The following is a 26,369-nucleotide window of genomic DNA, read 5'->3' on the forward strand; positions in this document are numbered from 1 at the left end:
ACAGAGTAATTGCGTCCTCTAGTGGTGACGCACCATGAGTAAAGAACACGGTGTCTGTTGTCACAGCTGCTCAACGACTGAGAGGGAGGCTCTGAGCTCTCAACAATAATGAAGATAATTAATATAATATAATGTAACAATTTATTTTAAAATATCACAAAATAAATCAAATAAAACAACCTCTTAAATGCAGTGCTTTGATTTTAAGTATTTTCAGTCTTTTCTGTGGGGTTGGTTGCCCATGAAAAAAGAGAAAATGGGAATGATAAAAAATACCTGCAGTAGCCTATTTGATACTCCAATATGTAAATATGTTCTGTATAAAGCTACTGTCTGTATGCACACCACATTGTTAAGCAATTTACATAAGGACATTTGTCAGTGTGCACTGGAGAAGCATGTGTGCACTTGATGATATTCATTCCTTGAATCAAGGAATTTCATATCACTGCAGGCATTTTTGGCTGGTCACTGATCCACTGCTCTCTGGAAAGTTCAAAGGCTGGTTTAATGTCTGATGGTGGTGAACCATAACTGTATAGAGCAATATGAACTGAGATGCTTCATTATGCTTCAAATTTATCTGTATATGTGTGTACTGAGAGAGAGAGAGAGAGAGAGAGAGAGAGAGAGAGAGAGAGAGAGAGAGAGAGAGAGAGAGAGAGAGAGAGAGAGAGAGAGAGAGAGAGAGAGAGACAGAGAGAGAGAGAGAGTGTGAGTAGGATGTTTCAGGGACGTCACATGTGCGGTGGACATTAAGCCTTTATTTGCAATTGGACTCTGAGTTCTTACTCCACCCTTAAGAAGTTTATCCGCATGTACATGAATTTGTATTACAGTCACAAGAGGAGGGGGGATGAAGACAACGCAAAGTGGGTGGTTTACTTTTAGAAGTGTTTGGTTTAGAAGAGTAAGAGAGAGAGAGGGGAGGAAGGAAGTCAGAGATCAGCACTCCACACACATCTTACATTGTTTTCTAGGATATCTCAAGAACACAGAGAGAATTTATCAAAATTTTCTACCCTTTCCTTTCAATGAGAAAAATGAAATCCATAATACAGAGATCTTTTTCAAACTTCTTCTTTGAATACGAAACTCCTCGGCAGGTTCTGGTCAGGAACAGAAGAGTTGCAGTTGTGTGCCGAATCATCCAGCTGGGCGTTCTATCCTACATCATTGGGTAAGAGATTCCTTTTATTCTTAAAAAAACTGAAAAGCAGAGGAAACCCGAGCATGATTGTCGAAACAGAACATGCTTCAACAAGAGCAAAAAAATGCACAGAATGCAAACCAACTAACAGCTCAAGCCTTGTATTGAACTGAGCAGTTAAGTGCTGTCATGATGTCCCATTTAGGATAATGCATTGCTTGGTCTAACTAGCAGTACACCATCAAACTGTTATTGTTTCAAAACAGACAGACAATACAATATAATACAGACAATTTCTGAAGAAAATTAGAATAAGATGCGAATTATTATTTTGTGAGCTTGATTTGCTTAAAAGTATGTCCACATGCTTGTCATTGTGTCTGATTTAGTTTTAATGGCTTATAACATTGCAACAGCTCAATTCCAGTCTTAGAGCTAACAGCTGGCCCTCAGTATTAGATAAATATTAGGCGTCTGGGTTACACTTTATTTTAAGGTGTCATTGTTACAGTGCAATTATATATTTAATTAACTGAGTAATATTAATCAACTACATGTACTTACTAAAGGGTTAGGGTAGGATTAGGATTTGGTTGAGGGTTAGTTGCATGTAGTTATGCATAATTTACTGTTATTACTATGGTAAGTACATATTATGTAACATATGTAACAAGGACACTGTCAAATAAAGTGTTACCAGCATGTGTGTAAAAAGACTTGTTTATAATAGCAAACATTTATTTGAGCGGTAAAATGTCATGCTATAGTCATCCATTGGGGAAAAAAACGACTTTGACAGATGTTAACAAACACTGAGTATTTCCTCTTATGTAATTCAAACCTGTATTGTGCAGTCCACTGAGCAACAGTAAAGACATTATGTGGGTTTTTTCAATCTTTTAGATGCCACGGACCCCCAAATATGATCATCCTCATGTGAGAGACCCCCATCCTAAAAAATTCAACTATCTTTTAAAAACACCATTTACATACAATTTTTTTATTCAATTAAATCTAAAATGTTACATTATTATATATTTTTTTCTACTCACTATAAACTGTTAAATGTATTGTGTATTTATTTGTTTATTTATGCAGTTTTAATCTAATTTTACTTATGTATATTAATCAAAATTGTTATTCATTTATTTATTATTCATGTAATCTATTTAAAAGATTAACAACTAATATTATTTTAATCACACACTTTAATGCATTTTTACTATTATTATTTACATTTTTACAGTTTTACTCTAGATTTTTCCCGGAACAGTTTGAAAACCCCTGCTCTAAGCAATACAATTTGCATTTACAGTAACCAAATAAATGTTGAATAAGTGTGTTCAAATAAATGACTACTGTATATATTATTGGAGCAATAACTCATTTGGAAAAGTGCCGGTTGTATAGCAATACTTCACTGTTTCCACTTTAGGTGGTACATCTACACCTAAAGGGATCTAATAATGCAATTATTAGGCAACTTTAAAGAGCAATTTCTAGCTTATTTTACTGTAACAAATTGACTATACGTTAAACCTCCTTTAAAGGTATAGTTGTTGATTTACATACCCTCAAGTCACCCTATGGGTGTATATGACATTCGTACAATCTGAATACAATCGGAGTTACATTAAAAATGTCCTGGCTCTTGCTGTTTCTGTTTTGAAGTCCACAAAAGTGCATCTATCCATCATAAAAGTGCTCTAACACGGCTCTGGGGGGTTAATAAGGGCCTTCTGAAGCGAAGCGATGAGTTTGTGTAAGAAAAAATATTTATATTTAACACATTAAACTGCCATTATAAAGCTTGGAAGAGCCAGGACATTTTTTAATATGTATAATAATTGTCTGAAAGAAAAATGTCATATACACCTAGGAGGACTTGAGGGTGTGTAAATTTGACTAATTTTCATTTTTGGGTGAACTATCTCTTTAAAGGGAAAGTCCAGCCAAAAATGAAAATTCTGTCATCATTTACTCACTCTCAAGTTGTTCCAAACCTGTATGAGTTGAGGGTGAGTAAATGATGACAGAATTGACCTTTTTTTGGGTGAATTATCCCTTTAATGTCAGTGATCATAGAACAAATGAAAAGTTGTGCTGCTCTCGCATCCTTCTCTGTTACTCCCTTTAGTTTATCAGAGAACATCAGCAGACCACTTCTAAATGAATCAAAAATGCAGTTCTAGTACAGAACACAGCAGGCTGACAGAAGTATTTGTTTGGGAATTCAAAGCTAAAAAGCATTAAACACAATAGCTGGATTTCATGCAGCTTGAAGTGGAGGGTTCTTCTGTTATTTGTCATGTAGAAGTTGTTTGTCTTTGTAGTCAGGTAATCTGAATGAAACAAACTGATCAAGTCGATAAACACTGCGCAGAAGCATTTGTTTGGCAAGTTTGGTCTGCCTAGAGCTGTATGCCATTGCCATCTTTAGGTGTGTCAGACGATAAGGCAGCAAGTCATGCTTCAAAGGGAAGAATAACGTTTGCTGTGTCTTGTTAGAGGGCATGAGGCCAACATCTTATTGCTTCATCCTACTTTTATGACACAAGATGGCTGAACTATGTGTGAACACACACACACACATTCTGAAATGCAAACTATAGAACAGTCATTTAAAAGTTTTCCTCCAACTGCTGGGCGGATCTAAAAATAATGCAATTATAAATATATTTTGTACTGTTATTATCAATCAGTAACCAATAAAAAATACTACTAGTAGTTCTGGGTGAAATTTATTAATCCAAAAAGTGAGACAAAAGTTCTATATTGACAAATTGTGTGTTGTGAGAATTCATGAAAAGAAAGAAAGAATGCCTTTTTCAGAATCAGAAACAAATAAAATGTTTCATCAAATTAATTAAGATAAAAAATAAATGTAAAATATTTTCTATATTGTCAACAACAAGAATATATTAGTCCACAATCAACTAAATATATCAAATACTCCTTTGTATAACCCTTTATCAAAGAATAGGATCTTTTGGTCATATGTATTCAGTAACAAGGACTTATTGACAAATAGTGAAAATCTTTTGTAAAAGACTGATTTTAATGCAATTTGCCATTCAGAGTACATGAACTATAATTAATCATTTTGAAATATAATATCTCTCATTTATGGTTTATAGAATAATTGTGAATTATTGTAATTTTGAATGAAATCTGTGGTCTTCAGAATGCAGGTTGATTATGGCAGATTATAATGTTCATGATTTTTTTGTTGTGTTTGCTTTTATTAGGTGGGTGTTTATGTATGAGAAAGGCTACCAGACAGTGGATACTGCCATAAGCTCTGTCTTCACCAAGATGAAGGGTGTGTCCTACACAAATATCAGTGAAGTGGGGAGGATATGGGATGTAGCTGATTATGTTTTTCCTGAACAGGTGGGTTGTGCCTCTTAATTTTGACCTCAAAGCTCATTGTTTGAAAAGTTCAGAGGGCCTTGATTTATATACTTAGGTATATATATATTTAGTTTTATCAATACATGCATTTGAATGCAGATAAAGGTAACTCACTGGGTAATTGCCCATCCAGCAAAATGCTGGAATTGGTACAAGTGTCATCATTATGGGTGTGGATTGGGCCAAATCAGATAAAAGTACTCGGGTAAACATTTGCAGTCACACTGCTTCAGGTTATTCTCACTCAAAGTGCTAACATCATCTCAATTGTGACTCACTATTTAGAAGGGAAACACAGAAAAACACATTGAACAATATGACACTGTAGTTGATCATAAAGATATATATTTTAAACAAATAACTGAAAATGCCTGTAATTATTTACTTTATGCCAACACACAGCCTGCAGCGTTTTCAGAATGTTTAGTTATTTCTCAGAAATCACCTAGGGCAATATGAAACAGACCAACTGTTGACAGAAAAGTAAACACGTCATCACTTAGCAATTAAAGGAGTGGCTCCAGGAGCTTCTTGATTGTCAGATAATATCATGTCCAAAAAAAGTAAACATCAAATTGTCCATTGCGATAACAAATATCGTCCTTTATGTGTACACACTACTGTTTAAAATACTTTTATTCAGCAATGATGCATTAAAGGGATAGTTCACCAAATTTTTTTGATTCTGACATCATTTACACACCTCCAAGTTGTTCCAAATTTGTATGAGATTCTTGTGTGAGAACACAAAAGGAAATATTTTGAAGAATATGAGTAACCGACTTCAAAATATCTTATTTTATGTTCAGCAGCAGAAAGAAATTCATACAGGTTTGGAACAACCTGAGGGTGAGTAAATGATGACAGAATTCATGACAGGGGTGAACTATCCCTTTAAATTGATCTTCTAAATGAGAATGTGACACTGAAGACTGGAGTAATGATTGCTGATCAGCTTTGCCATCACACACACACACACACACACACACACACACACACACACACACACACACACACACACACACACACACACACACACACACACACACACACACACGATTCTGCACAATTTTATCATAGGAATCAATTACATTTTTAAATATATTCAAATAGAAAAGTCATCTAAAATTGTGATGATATTGCATTACTTAACATTCATTAATTCTTATGAAAATTCTCATTATTTACTGTATCAACCCCAAATGTATTATATATTTACTATATTCTATATGTGTACTACATTCTAAGATCCTGATCAATTGTCACTATACTCAAATTTGACCATTTGAACTCAGAAAACCTGACACATGTATGAGTAAGATAGGAAGGCACTGTTGATAATGATTACAAGTTACTATAGTTACACTATAGGCTAAAAGTGCTAGCAGAGCAGAGACCTGAGAGATGGAATGACACTTCGGCTATTTGAGGCTGAGGTTAAACATTACATTCAGCCACAGACAGATGCACCTGCCTCTCTGACACTGATGTGAGCTGAAAATATAGCCATGCACAAAAACACGTACACAAAAAGTGTAATACTGAACCAATGTACTTTTTTGTTTGTTTGTTTGTTTGTTTTGGGTTTAGTTTTTGGTTTCAAAATCAGTAAAAAAACACTACTCCAGATCATGTATAGTCCCAATCTATCTAGTGTAAAAAGTACACCGTTTGTAGTGTTGAATTTACAGTGTTAATATAGCACCTTACAGTGTAGAAAAATTGTGTTAAGTGTTACTTAGATTAGTTAGAAGTTTTACACTATGGGTTTTTAAACAATCCCTATGCTGATTTAATTCCATTGGATTACACTATACGTGTTATTTATAAAGTATTCTGTTCAGTGCAAAAACAATTTATACTATTACAGTATATAGTTTTAATATAGACATAAATCATAAATTTTAAGATCAGACATAAAATCAAGAGTCTTCAGACAGATGTATAAATCTAGCCTGGATGCCAGCCGAGCTTAGCCCCGCCCACAACATTTTTAGGTCGGGAAGTTCGGTCTGGACTCGTTCCGTTGAGGAGCTATTATGCCCGAACAAAAATTGTTCGGACCAATCAAATTGTCAGGGCGGGCTTTATACGATGATGGACAGATGAGCAACGTAACGTAATCATCCACGTCACCAACGAGCGCTTGGGTTGAATTCGTTTACAACACAGATGCTTGCCGCTGGAGAATTGTTATTTCAGGAGTTCACACTTACAAATAAGTCAGATAGAATAAATGCATATTTGGCGTGCTGTTTGAGGAGAGGCTCGGTATTCAGCCCGAACCCACGTGCTCCAGTATTCCAGGCTGTGGAAGAACAGGCCGAGAGTGAGTGGAGGGATGCTGAAAACTGTCAAGGAATGTTAGGTGAGTTGACAAAGTGAATAAATAAATGCTTCCTCTCATGCTGATAGTGTAGACCAGAGCCATGGAGAGAGAGAGTTGCGACACTCTTTGATGTCGCCGCTATGGCTGTCACGTGGTTCATGTAAGCCCCAATAGTTCCAAAACGTACGCTGGCTGTCATGTTCTTCTATGGGACAGACAGCAGCGATTGCATTATTGAACGGTAAATATAAAATAAAACACACACCCAAGTACTTTTTCAGCTGTTATTGCATTATTGCATTTTGTTAATGTCAGTTTTGCATTTGGAGATAAGTTTTAAGCTATATTTTTGGAGGGAAAAGCTTAGTGTTCATGTTCGCATGGGTAGTAGCACTGGCTTTAGCGGCTCTAACTTAACTTTTCCATATCATTCATCTGATGATGGACGTCTCATGATATTTATTTTAGCACAACTGGGCTGTATTAGGCTATTGATTCCCGTGATTTTGCTTATAAATTTAGATTCAGCCATTAGCCTACCTTCGTGATCACGCAAAGAGGTCTGCCGTGGCGGTCCGTTCAGAATTCGCTTAGAAGCTAGCTCACTTCTTCTGATGAAAGTGGCCACCCCCAGGACCACAACGTGAAACATGATCATGTTAAGACTAAGAATATTATTTTAAGATTAAGCCATACACATTATCAAAACTATAACAGATTAAAAACGAATTTAAGCATGGCTGATACAAATGAAGGTTTTCAAATAAAATATTTTTTATTAAACAATAACAGACAACAAAAATGTGTGCTTGTGTATGTGAACAAGAAAAACAAAAACCAGGGGCAGGTGATCCATGAAACAGACAGGACTGGTGATGGCCATAACAATCCTAAAGGTCCAGCATTGTTCTCACAAGCCGCTTCACTCAAGACAATAATAACATAATGAAAAGTTAGTATATCCCAAAAAATTAAATTAAATAAAAGTTGCTATAAAGGTGGTAGCGATTCATTACCGAACTCTTAGCTGACGAAGTCGCGCTAGCTAACTAACGTTAGCTAGCAGGCAGTGCTTGAAAATTGGTTGAAACAACCAACATAAAATATAAATAATTACGCTGTGCATGTACAAATGAAGACCAGTATAAGCATCGCAAAGGGCCTCTGATACAATATAGACAGTTGACAATTCAAAAGAGGTCGACATTTCGGCAACTTAACTCTGGAACAACTCGACGCGCAGCAATGTAAGTGAATGGTGTCCAACGCCCAAATGACAGTGTTTGGAACTATTCCGATCTTCATATCCCGGAAGTAGGCGGTTAAAAGCGCCGCCATTATTTACAACGGAGGTCTATGGGAGTGTCGCAACTCTCTCTCTCTATGACTCTGGTGTAGACCAGACGGTCATTGTTTGATGACAAGTTGATTGGATTATTTGAACGTGCTCCTCTCGAACTTTGTTTATAAAACATTATGTGTAGATTCCGCCATCGCGTCTGTTATAGAAGATATCGACAGCGCATTGATTTTAAAAGAGGAACAGAGAACCACGATCAAGACATTTGTCGATCGGAAACATGAATGAAAAACATACGTCACTTACTCCGTTGCTCTGATTGGTTATAGGTCTATCCAATTGAGTGCAGAGGCATTTTCCTTCCTGGTTCGGTTGAAACACGCCCCATAATCAAAGCTTAATGGAGCAGTATCAGACTCACATTCTGACTAGAATCTGAGTATGACGACGTCAGGCTAGTATAAATCCAAAGTTTATTAAACAAATGGGCAAAATGGCTCCTTTAAAACATATGCCAGATGTGTAAAGGTCAAATTATCACATTCATGAGGAGTTTCACAGAAAGAAAAAAAAGTCAATAAAAAGCATATAATCATCAAATTTGCCCAGACATAAACAATTATGACAGGTAGATTTGAACAAGATTGCAGAAAACTACTTGTCGACAGTTGTGTAGCATCCATGAATGCAGTTCCTCTTTGTCCCATCAGCGAGCAGGTAGTAGTAGTAGTAGTATTATTTGAGTTTATTGCCATATCAGCATCACCAGCAGTGAGCAGTTATGTGGCCTCTTCAATGCAATCAAGATGTTCTTGTATGCTGGTCCCTGCCAAAGACAAAAATAACTCTCAAAGTCACCTCTCCAATTGGCCGTCTTTTAAATTAGTTTTCCACAATACAATCAACCCAAATGGCAATATTTTGAAGCAGACAATAGGTAGTGTGACAGAAATGTCCAAATTTACCTTTTTGAAGATGACAAGGTGTTGTTCAGCTTGATATGATAACATATTTCCAGGTCTCTTGTAGCCTTGTGGTGATGGTAGAATCAAATCAAGGAGGAGACGAGAGAAAGATCGCTGCCCCATTCTAAATAACAGATGTGACAACTTAAGCAAAAAATGCATGAACGCGTATAGATAATCTTATTCTGAACTATAGTCTAACCTGAATTAGGGCTGCAGCTATCGATTCTTTTTGTAATCGATTAATCTAGCACTTAATCGATCGATTAATCGAGTAATCGGATAAAAAAATGTTTTTGTGTTTTTAAACAACCAAAATAAATAATGCATAACGAAAATGATGTGGCTGTAAAATGATCAAGCATTTGGCTTTTATTTAAAAAAAAAAAAACCCAGAGGTATTTATTCCAACTCCAACATTTGGCTCCAAAACTAAGCCTATTTATTGCAATTTTTACCCATTTAGTGTTTATAAGTGCCAGTGCCAACAATTATATAACAATACAGTTGTCAATACAAGTCAACTTACTGTAAAACATAACATGTAAAACTATGAATACAAACTTAAATAGTAAAGGCCATTTGGCCTTAGTTTTGTCTTCTTAATACAACATTAAAAAAAGGATTGCATTTAACTGCAATTTAACTTCAAATTGCATGCACTGGAGACACCTACACATAGTGTAGCTTTGAAAAGGGGAATGTTTTATTGCAAATATGCATTTTGTTAAATAGAAAAAGAACAGCATTTTGTTTTTCACTAAGGCTAAGTATATTAGCACGTTTTGTAGTATTATATTTTTTGTTAATTGAAAATGTTCTATGCTCAATTACTTTGGTAGCCGATTATAATGTCTTCCCCAAAAGTACGAGTGGATTTGGAGAAGCAGGCTGGGGATTTTCATTTTTTTATGTTGTCTGTAACTATTTGGCAGACATGACATACAAACAAGGTCTCGCAAAGACTGCAATACAATATTTGTTCCTCCATCAAGTCCCGGTGTATACAGTGAATGCATGCTGAAATTATTGTTGCGTGGCTACATAAAAGTTTAAGCATGTGATTCATTGCCGCAACGGATTGAAGCGCGCGTCCGAGTGAAAGATAGAGCGGTGTGTGCGCGAGCCACACGAGAAAACACTGTATCCGCAGATTTGTTAACAACGCAAGGTTGTGGGTTCGATCCCAGGGGATTGCACATACCTATGTATAAATGTATAGGATAACGCAATGTAAGTCGCTTTGGATAAAAGCGTCTGCCAAATACATAAATGTAAAATGTAAATTTAGGGGTGGTGGTGGCGCAATGGATAAGACACATGCCTTTGGTGTGAGAGACCCGGGTTCGAATCCACTGTGAGACACCAATGTGTCCCTGAGCAAGACACTTAACCCCTAGTTGCTCCAGAGGCGTGCGACCTCTGACATATATAGCAATTGTAAGTCGCTTTGGATAAAAGCGTCAGCTAAATGAATAAATGTAAATGTAAATTATTGTAAACTATGGGAGTCAGTTGTAGCCTGTAGGCTTCATTAGCCTACTATAATATTGAAGGTAAAAATTAACTGATTTGTATACAAACACTTAAAATACACTTATTTATTTTTATAATAATAAAGTTATATGAAATTATATAAAAATTTTAATGGTGGCTGTCATAAAAAACTTTCCAGATTTATTCAAACATGCATTAAATATTGAAGAACATTAAAAATTATAATGAATATGTAATGTGTTTTTTTCTGAGGTAAATTGTTTACTAACGTCTTTCCACGGTTGAAACACTGATTGAGCGATTCCATGTGACATGATACGGACTTCGATAAGTTGAACTCTATCTTTTTACACACTTTCAGATGCTCATTCATGTTTATTTCGCGCTGTAACTGGTATTATTAAGGCGGAAGAGAAGGCCATGTGCCTTCTCTTAAGCTGAGCTGCGCCAGAGCAATCTCACGCCACAGCACCAAAACGGTAATTATGTTTTTGAGAAATTCGTAAGAAAATGGACGTAATTTGAAATCTGAGACTTTGTTTCATATGAATGATAGCAAAGCACAAAGATTATTGCGATTTATTGGATGAGATGCGCGCAACAATGTTCCATTCATTCATCAACTGAAAACAGGATGACTAATCGATTCTTGGGATTTAAGAATCGTTATCGTTTCGTAAAAATGAGAATCAATTAAAATCGATTTTTACCCAGCCCTACAGTCAAGACACATCAATCACCCAAGACACATGTAAATTCCAGGTCTGAACAAAGGCATTGTTTGGTTGCCCAATTAGGTTTACATTTTTCATGTTCATTCGTCATGTATTAAAATTTGTACTGCCCATAGAATAAAATATAATGACACTCACAATTCTGGATTCATCTTCAGCATTCTGTTGCTTGCTTTCTGTTGCAATCTCATGTGAGGAGCTTCCTTCACTTGACACTGCAGGGGTCTGGGCAAAATCTATTGAAAAAAAATATATATGTCAGTTGAGGCAAATATTTCCAAAATTCAGTAATGCAATGCAATTTAAATTAGGGCTGTAAATATGGTAAACAAATAATTGTGATTACCCTTAATTTTGATTATGCTGAGAGATAAGAGGTGTCAAATTATTTAAATTCACATCCTTCATTTTAGGATTAATTCAATGACTGTTACAAGTTAATAGCCACAAAACTTTGTGCAATATTCACATGGAGGCCTGCATTTAATCTGATTATTAAATACATTTGTATAATTTAAATGAGTAAAGTGATTAAAAAGGCATTTTAAATTGAACTTGGTGTACTACATTAGATTTTAAGACATGTTTAGAATTTATTTTACCCATCATTTATTAATGGTATTCATAATGTGAATAGAAAATACAGCTTCATATTAATAAATACAGACAGATAAATAGTTAGGACATAATTGATCCCAAAATAACATGCAGTATGAATTGATAAAGACTGATTTCAAGCTAACGTACAAAAAAAAAACTTGATGGTAGTAAGTTTGTCTTGACGCAGATATGACGACATGCTATACGCTGATTTCACGCAGCCGCCATTTTGAAATCGAAAGTGAGGCTTCGGTGGGAAGAACCCCGTAAGTAAAGATAAACAACAATGCCTTGGATTACCAACCTGAAGCTGCTGCCGCGATTTACACTATTGGATGTTAATATCCAATATAGGATATATAGTTCATTCCTGCTTCTTTTTTTACATTCTGAATTATATATTAAAAAAAAAATATTTATAAATGAATTTCACTGTATATAGTCTAAAGTATGAAAGAAATGTATGTACATTTTTAGAATTGACACAACATCATTAAACACAACAATACGCCATCGCATTCACGACTCACCTGTGATTAAAGGCGACACTTCCGGTTTTCTTCCCACCGGAGCCTCGCTTTCGATTTCAAAATAACGGCTGCGTGAAATCAGCGAATTCAGTGCACGGAACAAGCAACGTTCATATTATGTGTTCACAATTAAACATAGGGCGAATGAAAAGTTTTTAAACGCTTTCCCACCTCAGTCTACAAAAAGACTTCATTTGTTGTTTGCAGTGCGCGCTACAAGATACTTAAACACGCTGTTAATAATGCGCATGCGTCACGAAAACGGAATTGTTAACGCGTTAATGTAAAACACAGCCACTTTTATACACACAAAACAAATATAAAATTACCATTTGAAGAATTCTCCCATTTGCACAGAAAAAAAAAGCCCAAATGGTGCTGCTTCAGACCTCCTCATCAACTTCAGTGCCAGGCTCGTCGTAAAACGAGGCCTCGGCGCGACTGGAGGTGGGAACGCTACTTTCATGAAGGCTGTCAACAAACCAAAATGAAAGAAGCTAAAAAAAAAAAATTGCAAGCAGATTCCAACAAATATATTTTTAAACGTAAAATTACCTTCATCCAGGAAATCAAATCGGCATGAGAAACTTTTAGCCTAACGTTAACTTACATTCTTCTGTAACGTTAGATCTCTGCATCTCATGAACTTGACAAGCTTCCTTAATCCTGACAAAAACGCGCAGTTAATCATTTCTAAATGTGTTCACCACCATATTTTACTAAAAATGTTAACAAATGTATTTACTATTTAATTTTAGAAATAGAAAAGCAATTCGTCTCGGACGCAAAATGATCAAATGGCGTCGTCGTCTTGCGAGGCAGCAGTCATCGAGGGGCGGAGTCAATACAATTCGGCGTGTTTTTTTGCACTTTCAGTGTAAAAATAAAATTACACTACGTAGCACCCTAACTACACTGAAGAGGAGTACTTTTTAACATTGTAGATTGTTAATTTAACTCTTTGGGAATTAATAACTTTTAACACTGCCGATTTTACTGTTTCATCATGTCACGCAGGGGTGTCAACAACAGTAGCCTGAAGTCATGAATGTACAGTCAGCTTCAAACACTACTGCATCACCAAATACAGCCAGAAAGGATATGAATTCAATGTGGCACTGACTCTGGCTCTGTTCTGTAATCCACCATATGCTGGTTTAAATTTAGGGATTGAAATTGCATCCCTTCAAGTCATTTCTGTTCTGTTTTCTAGGGTGATTCGTCTTTTGTTGTGATGACCAACTACATTTCCACTGTGGGACAGAAACAGGACACATGTCCTGAGGTAGGTAAAGACATATTTATCTCATTTTGTCATCTCTGTTGTCTTTCATTATTGTGGTTCTCATAAATGTTTGTTTTGTCTCTCAGATCTCTATATGACTCATTTCCTGACCACAGTCATGTCATGCAGCATGCAAATGGAAATTTTCCCACACAATTTGGAATTGTTGTTTTTAAGAGAACATAATTATTTTCCATATAAAATCCATTTTGAATGCAGTTTGTCCAATATTTTAGCGTCACCAAAGTTTCTAATTTAACTCGTGTTCCAGTTGAAAACACTGTAGTTATTGCTTTTGAATCAGTTAAACACACTCATGCCAACTTGCACATTTGGTCATTCCGTTCTGTTTTTTTATGCTGAAAATTTTCAGTAGATTTATTGCATTGCTCATTAAAATGTATAAAACAAAAAAATAGTTAAAGTCTGTACATCTTATGTACAGTTACAATTCTCTAGTGTTTGTCTAAGGTAGAAGCCAAATTGATATGTCTGTAATGGTATGGAAGTAGAATAATGTCAAATGTTTTTGAAATAAAAAGCCTGTTGAATTGCACTACTTGAAAAAAAATAGGCATTGCATTAACCATGCTTGCATTTTAATGCATTTTATTTTTAGTGCTTACATTTTTATGGGCTGAAATTCAACATGGTTGAATATTTAAGCTGTGAATATTTCAATTAAAAACATTTCAAACACCTTTTCATTATTAAAAATTCAATAATCCATATTCACCTTTCATATTTCACTTCCAAAATATTCAAACTGTTTAAAAATACAACCAACAATATTCAACAGGCAATTTTCAAGTCCATTTTATTTCGCTTTGCAAATTCGCTTCCACAAATTCAGTGGTTCAAATTCGACAGTAAATTCAACATTGACGTCCAGGAACTGCAGGAAAAGCAGTAGATTGCCGAGCATACTCTCCATCTGCTGTTAGTCGACCTCACCAGCAGGTGGTGCAAGCGCGTGTTGTTGACGAAGACCAGCAACAGTTAGAACAAGTCATTCATTCATAAAACTCATTTACAGCAATGTAAGTGTATTTGTGATTATTATGACGGCTGTTTTATGTTATATTCAGTGTCTTCACGGTTACTTTTCCTGTGTAGCCTACATGCATCTTTCTCTACCGTGAACGAGATTATAATGTTATTCCCCGATGCGGATATACAGATCCAATGTTACATTTTTGAGGTTGACATATATTTCTCTTGGTTGTTTAGTTGCCTTAACTTTATATTGTGGATGTGCTGCATGCAGGCTATTAGGGTTTCCCTCAATACTTAAGGATTCCCCTGCTGGACATATACAATGCTTAACATAGCTTAATGGACTACAGTGATGTAAAAGACCAAACTCGCAGGCAAGCAGATGGACTCAGAATAACGCGCAAAGCTTAATGCTGAGCGTTTCCCAGTGATAGATTGGCATAAAGTTGGCTTGATGTTGGACATTCGCACATTTAGGGACCGTCTCTAAAGTGTATACGACTTTGGTATACACGTTTCTAACTCCGATAGCATTTGAATAGAACGACTTACAGTCATAAAACCAACTGTAAAGTGTTCATTTAGTGTCAGGCATAATGCGCACCCTTTGGATTTTTGATATTTATTCAAATAAATTTAAGTTTGCTATTGAAGTTAGAAACGTGTATGCCAATGTTGTATGCAACTTTAGAGACGGTCCCTAAATGTGCGAATGTCCAATATCAAGCCAATTTTTACATTTAGCCATTTAGCAGACGCTTTTATCCAAAGCGATTTACAGTTAAACTAACAATAGGAGGACAATATGCAAGTGCTGTGACAGTTTAAGCTAATGCAATACACGTATGCATACTATGTATATGTGTTGATTTTATGCCAGTATATCACGAAACGCTCAGCATGAAACTTTGCGCGTTAAGTTCATATTCTGAGTCCATCTTCTTGCCTGTAGCCTATATAATAGCCTACACAGCCTACTTCCCTAATAAGGTGCAAGATTAGTCTTTCATATCACTGTATCAACGGAAGGGAAATCCTTGAGTATGAGGTATTGAGGGAAACCGATTATAATCCTGTTCATGGTAGAGAAAGCTGATGACATGTAGAATACACAGGGAAAGTAACAATGAAGTTATTGAATGAAACATAAACACAGCTTTTGTGTGTTTATCATCTTTTCCGCATATACTGACACAGATAATCATTTTCATTTTATGAATGAATGCGCTTTTGCACCATCTGCTGGTGAGGTCGACTAACAGCAGATGGAGAGTATGCTCGGCAATCTACTGCTTTCCCTGCAGTTCCTGGACGTCAATGTTGAATTTACTGTCGAATTTGAACCACTGAATTTGTGGAAGCGAATTTGCAAAGCGAAATAAAATGGACCGAAAATTGCCTGTTGAATATAATTGGTTGTATTTTTAAACAGTTTGAATATTTTGGAAGTGAAATATGAAAGGTGAATATGGATTATTGAATTTTTAATAATGAAAAGGTGTTTGAAATGTTTTTAATTGAAATATTCACAGCTTAAATATTCAACCATGTTGAATTTCAGCCCATAAAAATGTAAGAACTAAAAATACAATGCATTAAAATGCAAGCATGGTTAATGCAATGCCTATTTTTTTTCAAGTAGTGCAATTCAACAGGCTTTTTATTTCAAAAACATTTGACATTATTCTACTTCCATATTATGGTGTGTGACACTTAGTTAGTAGGGGTGTAACGATACCCTCATGTCACGATTCGATACATTTCACGATACTGAACTCATGATACGATATTATTGTGATACTCCAAGACATATGATAAAAGGTAAAAAAATGTAATGCTAAATTCGATATTACATTGTGGGTGTTAATGAATAAGCTAGGACTTGGTGCTGGAAACCCAATGCACAGGACAATGGTGACACCAGAATGAAAATAGTGTAGGACAATTTTTTACTGGTAACAAGGCATTTGGCATTATCAGGACCCACAAATATTCCCCCATTGCATTATTTTACATTATATTCAACATTGTATAGTAGTTTATGTAACTCTGTAAACTTGAATTTTTTTCTCACACAATTTTAATTTTAGGTGAACTATACACTTAATTCAGTCTTTAATACACATGAGGCATAGACTCTTTTAGACTTCTAAAATTTAAATTTAGACTTTTTTTTTTTTGCTACAGTGTGGTCGATTGAAAGAAACACTATTTCACCTCCTGAACTTGGCAACCACACATTCAACCTGTGTTATCTGATCTGTTACTTTCTACTTTCCATCTAAGTTGTTTTTATACATTGACATCCTGTCTACTATCTCATTCATATTCATGCTCTCGGTTTACCTCAGTCTTATTTGTCTTTCACTTGAATCTCTATTTGACTTTATTTCCCTACCTGCAAAGCTTTGCTTAAACAAATGAGTCTCAAGAATTAGGTTTCGTGGTTATTCTGCCCCTTCTCTGCATCCTGTCTCATTTGGATCTCACATTTGTATATTTTCAAGCAAGCAAATTCGGGCTTAATTAAACACTAATAGACATTAAAGTGCATTTCCCATCTTGTGTGTTTCAGCTGCCAGATGGGAAGAACAAGAACAAGTGCACCTCGGACGCAGACTGTGATGAGGGCAAATTCAAACGTACGGGAAATGGTAAAGTTCTATCCATTTCATTGTTCCGACAGAAGGCACCAGCACAGCAGACTAACTTCCCATCACTAACACCATCCGGGGGGCAGAGGAACTCAGCTATTGAGTGTATTCTCATGACCATTCTATAATCCCTTTGACCTTGACTGGTAACTAAATCAGTGGACCAGCGGTCTAAGATATGTACCACCAAATTCAAATAAATCATGGGGTAAGAAAATTGGTGAGCTGCACGTAAGCATTTGGTTTCAGTTCCACTCAGAATTGCTGGGGGCCTAATGAACTTTCGCTCTTCTAACTGCACATCAGCCATGCCGTCGTCTCCGTAACTCACTAACATTCATGACTAACATGCTTTGCTCTCTTGCTCTGATGTTTTTACCTTAGCTTTCCACATATTTGATGGATTTTACCCTTTGCTCACTGATGTCTGTAATTCCCAGAGTTCCACAGGGCTCTCATCCAGATTCACTTGCCAAGTGTAATTTAATAGTACTAGCAGCAACAACATTGAGAGACAAAGCAAATTGAATTAAAGGAATTCAAGTTTTTTTTTTTTTAGGTTCCAGTTTTCAAACATTCTCAGTAGCCAAATTCACCTTGTCATTTACAACAGGAACTATGCTAAAGTATCCCACTGCTACCCAAACATAAATAAATTAAACTCATGCTAAATTAATCCTCTCTCTCTCTCTCTCTCTCTCTCTCTCTCTCTCTCTCTCTCTCTCTCTCTCTATATATATATATATATATATATACACAGTATATCATTATGTTTGGCATAAAGCTTATTTAAAAAAAAAAAAAATGCAATCATACCCACATTATTGACTGATATCCTGAGCTCTATGTGGGTCACAAATACTTAAATATTGACTAAGTTTCACATGCAGCATAGCAGACATACAGGCTTACTTATGTAAACAGAATGATCTCACATTGCAGTAATTCATAGATTCCTGACTTTCAGTCGTGGATGACTGGCACAAACTTCTAACAAACTTTAATACAACACGTGCTACTAATCCTGTTACATACTGACTCTGTGAACTCAGGAAAAAAATCACAGTCGTTTTCTGTGGACACACAACCGTCTTGTTTATGCCATGCTGTGGACTGCATTTTATTTCTGCTAACTACTATAATTATGTCTTTGATGTGTATTTGATGTTATGTGTATTTAATCCTTGACACAAGGTTTGTCAATGCCATGCTACTACCAAAGCAAGTTCAGAGTTTGAATGTAAATGTTCCTGGCAATGTAAAAAGAGTCAGACTGAAATTACAAACATATGATATGACCAGCTGCAATCTGGTGAAAGCATTCCTAAATAGCTTGACTGATGGAATCGTTATGATTAAAAAATAAATAAATTACAACTATAAGAGGTTTGGAGTGGATCAGAACAGACTGAAACAAGAGCTTGATCAAAACATAATCACATGTTCAATCCATACATCCAAATTAGAAAAATATAAATCAAAGCATTTTCACAAAGGAAGTCAGACTTTTGGATCCAATGATCATCCCCCGTGATTATGTTTTGATCAAGCTTTTGTTTCAGTCTGTTCTGATCCACTCCAAACCTCTTATACTCCTACTTCCCTTACATTATGTTCTCTCTCAGGGCACATGACGGGCAAGTGTGTCACCAACACCAGTACTTGTGAGATCTACTCCTGGTGTCCTGTTGAAGACGACCGTCAAATACCAGAGTATGGATGCTTAGTTTATTATTATTGTTGATTAATATGTTCAATCACATTGGGGTGTCAAAGAGTAACTTGTAAGAATCAATGTGGCACGACTTTGACAGAACTGGACTTCAGTTATTTTTTCTTATAATTTTTCTGTATAATTTTTTTTCAGTATACTTTTTCTTAAAGGTGCAGTAATCGATTTAAAAAAAGAAAGGAAAAAAAAAAGAAATGGATTGGACAGAGCACCACAACAAACTTGTAGCCAATTAGCAGTAGGGGGTGTATACACTCATGGTGGGGAGAAGAGAGTGAGCAAGAGGGAGATTTGAAGATTTCTGAAGATTTGACATTAACAAAAGTTCAGAGTAATATCGCTGGAAAAAGTTGTGATCAGGCAAGAGCTTTAGGACCCATGTTAATATTAGAAAAGCTTTCCAGTGTCGGAGAGATCTACGCAGGAAGGCCTAAAAACGGAGATTAAGGTTGCGTTGTTTCTGCTGTGAGTAACATTGGTTTTGAGTATGTGCTGCTGGCGACTAACAACAAACTCTTGCTTGTATATACTCGTCTACTGCATGTTCATTCTTTGTTAGCAGCATTGTGTTATACAATGTATTATAGTTCGACTAAAATGAAGTTTGTTACTGTTTATTAAACAGCAAACACTCACCATTTCTGAAAAGCTTGAACTTCATGTCTATGTATAAATCTTGGGAACAAGTGAATCAAGCTACATGTGACCGTTGCCTTAAACATAAATGTATGTTTGTTTATACCTGGAGCATGTGACAAATCAAATTTAAATCCATGATCCATTTCCATACCGAAATGATCCATTTAACTTTGTTTTGTCCCTCATGTAGCCCTCCAATCCTGCAGACAGCAGAAAACTACACACTGTTCATCAAAAACTCCATTACTTTTCGCCAGTTTAATGTAGTAAGGTAAATGCTTTCTTTTTCAAATTGTTTGTTGTTCCTTGTGGTATAATGGGAACTCCTAACAAATCAATTCAAAGCATATAAAGTGTTTTGTTTTTTTATCTCATATGAAAGCAAAAGGAAACTTTTAACTTAGAAAAGACTATTTTAAAAGTGCCCTCCTATAAACCAGGTGTCTTCAACATGGGGTTCAATGGAGGTACTGTACTAAGCCTGCATTTATTAAATTAACTTTTGTTGAAAAAAAGGAAAATACATATTAAACAAAAGGAGGGGGGTAGTCACATTATAAAATAAATGTTTTTCTCCAAAACAAGAAATTGTTTAGCTATTACTTCTTGTTTCACAACAGGAGTATAATTATGAGGAAACACAAAGGCCAGATTCCCTTAATCGTCCATCACAATGAGTAAAACCAAAGAGTACAGTTCTGAGGTGCAGCAAAAGATTGTTGAGCTTCACAAAATAGAAAGTGACTTGTAAGAAAATAGATAAAGCATTGAAAATCCCCATTTTCACCGTCAGGGCAATAATTAAGAAGTTCCAATCAACTAAAGATGTTACGAATCTGCCAGGAAGAGGACGTGTGTCTATAGTGTCTTAATGTATGGCGAGGAGGAAAGTTTGAGTGGCCAAAGACTCTCCAAGGATCACATATGAAGAATTGCAGAAATGAGTTGAATGTTGGGGTAAGAAAGCCTAAAAGAAAAATTCATCTTTTTAAAAAAAAAATTTTTTATCAACAACCCCTATATCACCAAATGTTGTTTGGGATGGTTTCAGGAAAAATCCCCCTCGCTCATCCAAAAACCAATTCCAGCAAATTTAGTTGTCAGACACGACTGGAACTTCAAAAGGGCAGGATCTATGGTCTGATGAAACAAAAACTGCTTTTTGGCAGCTAACACATCAGAAAGGTTTGGTGCAAACAGGGATAAAAAAGTACCCCATGCCCACAGTTAAATATACCGCTGGATCTTTAATGTTGTGGGCCTATTTTTTTGCTGGAGGTCCTGGACATCTTATTCCGATACATGGCATCATGGATTCTAGTAAATTCCAACAGATAACAAATTAAAACCTGAAGGCCTCTGCTAGAAATCTTATAATGGGCAGTAGTTGGATCTTCCATCAGGACAATGATCCAACAAAGTCAACACAAAAATGTGACACTGAGCACGAAATGAAGCTTCTGCCATGGCCATCCCAGTCCTGTGACCTGAACCCTATAGAAAATGAGTGGGGTGAACTGAAGAGACGAAACACCAACATGGATCTGGGAATCTGAAGGATCTGGAGAGATTCTGTATGGAGGAATGTTCTCTGATCTCTTGTCAGGTGTTCTCCAAACTCATCAGGCATTATAGGAGAAAACAGCTCTGAGTTATCTTGGAAAAAGAGGTTGCAAAAAGTATTTAATAAAAGGGTGCCAATAATTATGGCCAATGTGTTTTGGAGAAAAGCATTTAATTCATTGTGATTTGACCACTTTTACTTATTTTACTTCAATGAAAGGTTAGATTTTAGCTTTTTTTTTAAATGAACGATAAAAAAGGGGAAAACAATGCAGATTTATTTTAATAGCCATACTTGATCATATTTACCAGGGGTGCCAATATTCCTACCACAACTGTAAATCAATATGGTACTTTACACATTATTGAAGGCCAGGGTTCAAAATAAATGATCAATTTTGTCTACTAGATGAATGTTTTCCTCATACTTTTTTCTTTCTCTAGGAGTAACTTGGTGGAGAGTGTGGACCAGAATTACATCAATAGCTGTTTGTATCACCCCAAGACTGATCCACTGTGTCCTATCTTCAGATTAGGAGACATTGTTGAGCGCTCCGGGTTCAATTTCTCTGACATAGCTCGTGTGGTAGGTTTTTCGTTACTGATGATTTTAAATACACAGCAATTTTTTTCTTTATGAGTAAAATAAAAGCCAATTCACACTGCACTGACGTCTAATAAGGACAATCACCAGATTACAGTACATGAAAATGCGAAAACAACACCAAACAGGCACCGACATTAATAATACACAGATCTGACAAAACCTGACAAAGTGCTGTTGTCGTTGGTCGGCGTCTGTCAGTGCAGTGTGAATTGGCCTTAAGGTCTGTGCTCAACAAAACTTGAAGAGACCTTCATATTTTGGTCTAATTGTGATATGTGATGCAATGTTTACATCTTTACATAACATATTGCAAATGCAATCGTGCAATTTCTTACAATCGTGACTTTACTCACTTTTACATCATATCTCATAATTGTGACTTTAAATCTTATAATTTACTTTAAATTCATATTTTAAAATGTCTTTTTTTCAGAGGTGAAAACAAGCTTCCATAATAATAATAATAATAATAATATTTTTTTAAAACGTAGGAAATTCCCAAGGAACCTATGGCTTGAAAATGATAATTTCCTCCTGCTGCAAATACATCTATTTCAACACATCCAATATTACATTTTTACTATGACATTATTTATTATTTTTAATTATTTTATCCATTATTAAAGGCTTACAAGAGTATTATTGTTGTAGTGACTGATGAAGATCCTCATGGTATTTGTGATGTGTTAGGGTGGTGCTATAGGCGTCCTCATTGACTGGGACTGCAATCTGGACCTAAGTATCAGACATTGCAAACCAAAGTATGAATTCTATGGTCTTTATGGAACAGGGAAAAATGACAAAGTGGAGAAACCATCATTGGGATACAATTTTAGGTGGGTAAGAAAGTTTATTCCCTTTTTAATCATCTTGTGAAAACAACCTTTTTTATATAATGAAATATTTTAGAGTTTTCACTGCACAATTACAGATTATTTACCAATATTCATGTTCCCTTAAAAGTAAAATTACAGCTAAACTGAGAAAAGGTCAAACCTGCTATCAAGGGCGTAGATTTGGTTTGAACATTGGGGGGGTTTAAGTTTGGGTATGCCTCCTGATGCCTCCTTTTCATGTGATCATGGTATAAATATTGGGGGGGTTGTAATGCATAGATTTAAATATTGGGGGGGTTATCTCCCCCAACCCCCCCACAAACTATGCCCCTGCCTGCTATACTGTATTGTTCATAAACCTTATAAGAGTTATAAGTTATAAGAGTTCATAAGCCTTATAAGAGTTCATAAGAATTCTTCAATGAGATCTCCAAAAGAATGAATGAATTAATATCTTCTGTATTCACTATACTTTAACTATTATGTGCTACTGACTCTTTCAGATTTGCTAAATATTATGTGGAGAATAACGTGGAGAAGAGAACACTAATGAAGGTGTTTGGTGTACGGATAGACATCATTGTTCATGGACGGGTAAGCATTTTTTTCTTATGGATCATTTACAAAGAAATTACAGCACGTGCACATTTCAATTTGTGTTTACACTTTTCCTTGCAGGCAGGAAAATTTGATATCATCCCAACGTTGACGGCCATAGGCTCAGGAGTAGGAATCTTTGGAGTGGTGAGTCTCACAGAGAATACACTATCATAAAGAGATAAACCTGGTTTAATTTCCTTAATTACATTTAACCACAGATTCCACTTTTGGATTCTACTGTTCAAAGTAATCAAGGTGAAGAAAAAAAAAAAAAATATATATATATTGTGTTCTATTCTCCATGTTAAAGATGCATTTTTTTTTTTTAGAACTATATTGCACGGCTCTAAGAAATACTTGATTCTGATTGGTCCACTGTGGTCAAATAATTTAGGATTACATTTTTGAATTGTTAAAAGAAGAAGTCTCTTATCCTCATAAAGTTTGCATTTATTTGATCAAAAATACAGTAAATGCTGTAATATTGTGAAAAATTATTACAATTGTTTTGTATTTTTTATATATATTTTTAAATGTTATTTATTTCTGTGACAGTAAAGCTGAATTTTCAGCATCATTACTCCAGTCTTCAGTGTCACATGATCCTTCAGAAATCATTCTAATATGCTGAACCATTTCAGATGATCAGTGTTGGACACTGTTGTTCTGCTTGTGGAAATGTTTTTTTTTAGGGTTCTTTTATGAAAAGAAAGTTCAAAAGAGCAGCAATTGTTTGAAACAGAAATCTCTTGTAACATTATACAGTTAATTTCATGTCTATAAGTTCACTGAAGTGAGTTAATATTTGTTCTAATTCGTTTAAGGCCACCGTCGTGTGCGATTTGCTGCTCCTATATTTACTTCCAAAGAGAGATTTCTACAAAAGTATGAAATTCAAGCATACAGAAGTCCAGGAAGAGGTGAGTGTTGACTTTTGAATGGATAAACAGTATCCTGCCTTTGTGATTGCTGGTGTGTAGTAACTTAATGCTTTTCATGGATAGAGACAGTAGTTGCTAGTTACTTATGCTAGTTCACTACCCATAGCCTAGACTAGATGGCAGCAGAGATACATAATAGATGACAAAATTGTTACTTGAGCGGTTGCAGATGCAGTGCTGTTTCTAAACATTTACATTAAGCAACATTCCCGTAGTATCATTAAGAAAACATCCAGGATACACATAATTAAAATGCCCTCATATGGTAAACAAAGCACTCCTCATTTTGTCAGTGTGTGTGAGAGAGTCCTATAAGCACACATGCGTCAGCAAATATCCTACTTTTGATCGGTATGCACGTGGGCAGTAAGGGAAACTATTGCATTCAAGTCTATGCAGCACCACGGCTTCCTGTAGATATCTCTGCAGGGATAGTTACCGTAGCAACGCTGCAAATTGACCAAACTTGTCTCTTATTGAGAAAAGAAAGCGAGGGCACATCTTAACCAGCAGGACTCCCACTCTAGCAGCTCTCTGAGAAAGAAAAACATTGTGGTTGATAATCTCAGATATGCATTTTTCCATCCACAGGTGCCAGCCTTGCCTCCGTCACAGAAAGAAAGAGAACTACCGAAGGTAACATACCTTTCAATCGCAGATCCCTGAAGAATAATAGCGTATCTCCATGAACAACTTCAATTTAAGTTGTGGTCACAGTAATTCAGATCTTTGCTGTGCACAGGAGTGAAGTCAAGACGGCTGCCATGACGACTGACTAATGTTACTGCACTGAAAACAAAACAACAACACCTCAACACTGGAGCATAAGCAAGACGGCCAGACATCTGTCTGTATAACATCACTTTTCCTTTTTAAAGGACATTTCCTTCCCAAACTACTGAGAAAACATATCCAATCACTGTTTTGATTCAAGACGCAGCTAATCTCCACTAGGTGTGTTAATATTGAGAGGCTCAGGACTGTAAAGGAACTATTTTATGAGGTCTTTACAGGGTTTACAGAGTTTTCGGCAACTTTTTCTTTTTTTACAAACAGGGTAATGTCTGGATATGTCACCCATATACAAATCTTGATACTGAATCACCTTAAAACAATTATTTTACTGATAGGTGTTTTGTACAACTTTGTACACGTTTTTATTCTTGTAGCAAGTCAAACTGTAACCCCCTGATTTTTGTGTGAAATAAGCTTTAAATGAGTCAATGAACCATCCAAAGCTGAAACTATCCAGCACTAAAAGACAGAATTATGATGGTTTAGGCCTTTAGTTTTTACTTTAGCTCATTAATGAAACACTGAGCCAAAAAACATAGGGCACTCAACGTCAAAAGTCTTTTTATTTTATTATTATTATTATTATACACAGCTCTCTGGACAACTTGATTTTAAATGGTCAATGGCAGCATTAAATGGTCAAATATTGCTGAATAATGATTACTCAATCCCAAGCACTTAGCCACGAAATCTGTTTCTTAGCTGTGCTCATTTTCTGTCTCTAAAAGTATCAATATTTCATGCCCATATATTTATTTGTTTGTAAAGTGGTTGCTGCAGAAAACAGATAGAGGATCAGGTAGAGCGAGTTTCTGGACACTCAGTCTTTTTCTTCTGACATTACAAAATAATTTAAATTCAAATCAAAACCAAACCCTTTCAGAATGATACAAAACCCCCTCTGCTTTATACTGGTATCCTGATAACTCTGTCTGGATTTATTTTGTATTTATTTACAATGGCTTAGTTTTTCTTTGTTGGCATCTACCTAGATTTTAGTTTCTCTAACCTTTTTTTTTAAATGAATTTACATTCTTGAACAATTTGAAAATCAGATAGCACCAGGAAGGATTTTTTTGCTTTTGTTGTGTATTAAAGTACTACTGTAATTCGTATTTCATTTTCATCGATTGATTCCATGCTCATTTTTATCATAAACAATGATAATAAAACCAAATGACAAAATATAAAGAAGAAACCAG

At 35.7% G+C, this 26,369-nt stretch overlaps 1 protein-coding gene and 2 long non-coding RNA genes across 5 annotated transcripts; all 3 read left to right on the forward strand.

Moving 5' to 3' along the window:
* Positions 1-917: 917 nt before the first annotated feature.
* On the forward strand, positions 918-26,365 carry p2rx1 (purinergic receptor P2X, ligand-gated ion channel, 1). 3 transcript variants are annotated; one of them, XM_082170668.1, is made up of 13 exons: positions 919-1,180; positions 4,399-4,543; positions 13,733-13,804; positions 17,376-17,454; positions 19,080-19,167; positions 20,016-20,096; positions 21,833-21,974; positions 22,686-22,831; positions 23,335-23,425; positions 23,510-23,575; positions 24,256-24,351; positions 24,964-25,008; positions 25,115-26,365. In XM_082170668.1, the coding sequence occupies exons 1-13, from the start codon at positions 1,035-1,037 to the stop codon at positions 25,118-25,120; spliced, it is 1,203 nt and encodes a 400-aa protein (XP_082026794.1). In that variant the 5' UTR covers positions 919-1,034; the 3' UTR covers positions 25,121-26,365. The 3 variants fall into 3 exon arrangements, with proteins under 3 accessions (XP_082026792.1, XP_082026793.1, XP_082026794.1); XM_082170666.1 differs by having other exon boundaries at positions 918-1,180; positions 24,964-26,365; XM_082170667.1 differs by having other exon boundaries at positions 918-1,180; positions 17,376-17,442; positions 24,964-26,365.
* LOC309499447 lies at positions 1,191-2,145 on the forward strand. Its single transcript, XR_014206260.1, has 2 exons — positions 1,191-1,706; positions 1,765-2,145. It is a non-coding gene; the product is annotated as an uncharacterized lncRNA (long non-coding RNA).
* On the forward strand, positions 9,282-11,641 carry LOC309499446. The gene is made up of 2 exons (XR_014206259.1): positions 9,282-10,451; positions 11,217-11,641. It is a non-coding gene; the product is annotated as an uncharacterized lncRNA (long non-coding RNA).
* Positions 26,366-26,369: the final 4 nt, after the last annotated feature.

This window comes from Leuciscus leuciscus (genome assembly GCF_965113295.1).
Source record: "Leuciscus leuciscus genome assembly, chromosome: 5".
In the NCBI taxonomy this organism is placed as follows: Eukaryota; Metazoa; Chordata; class Actinopteri; order Cypriniformes; family Leuciscidae; genus Leuciscus; species Leuciscus leuciscus.

What these genes read in the sequence shown, in the direction of transcription:
- p2rx1 (XM_082170666.1), top strand. Translation starts at nt 1,035, where the DNA reads ATGAGAAAAATGAAATCCATAATACAGAGATCTTTTTCAAACTTCTTC. An exon ending in GTTCTATCCTACATCATTGG is followed by an intron (nt 1,181 to 4,398) that starts GTAAGAGATTCC and finishes TGCTTTTATTAG; the next exon opens with GTGGGTGTTTATGTATGAGA. An exon ending in ATTCAAACGTACGGGAAATG is followed by an intron (nt 17,455 to 19,079) that starts GTAAAGTTCTAT and finishes GTTCTCTCTCAG; the next exon opens with GGCACATGACGGGCAAGTGT.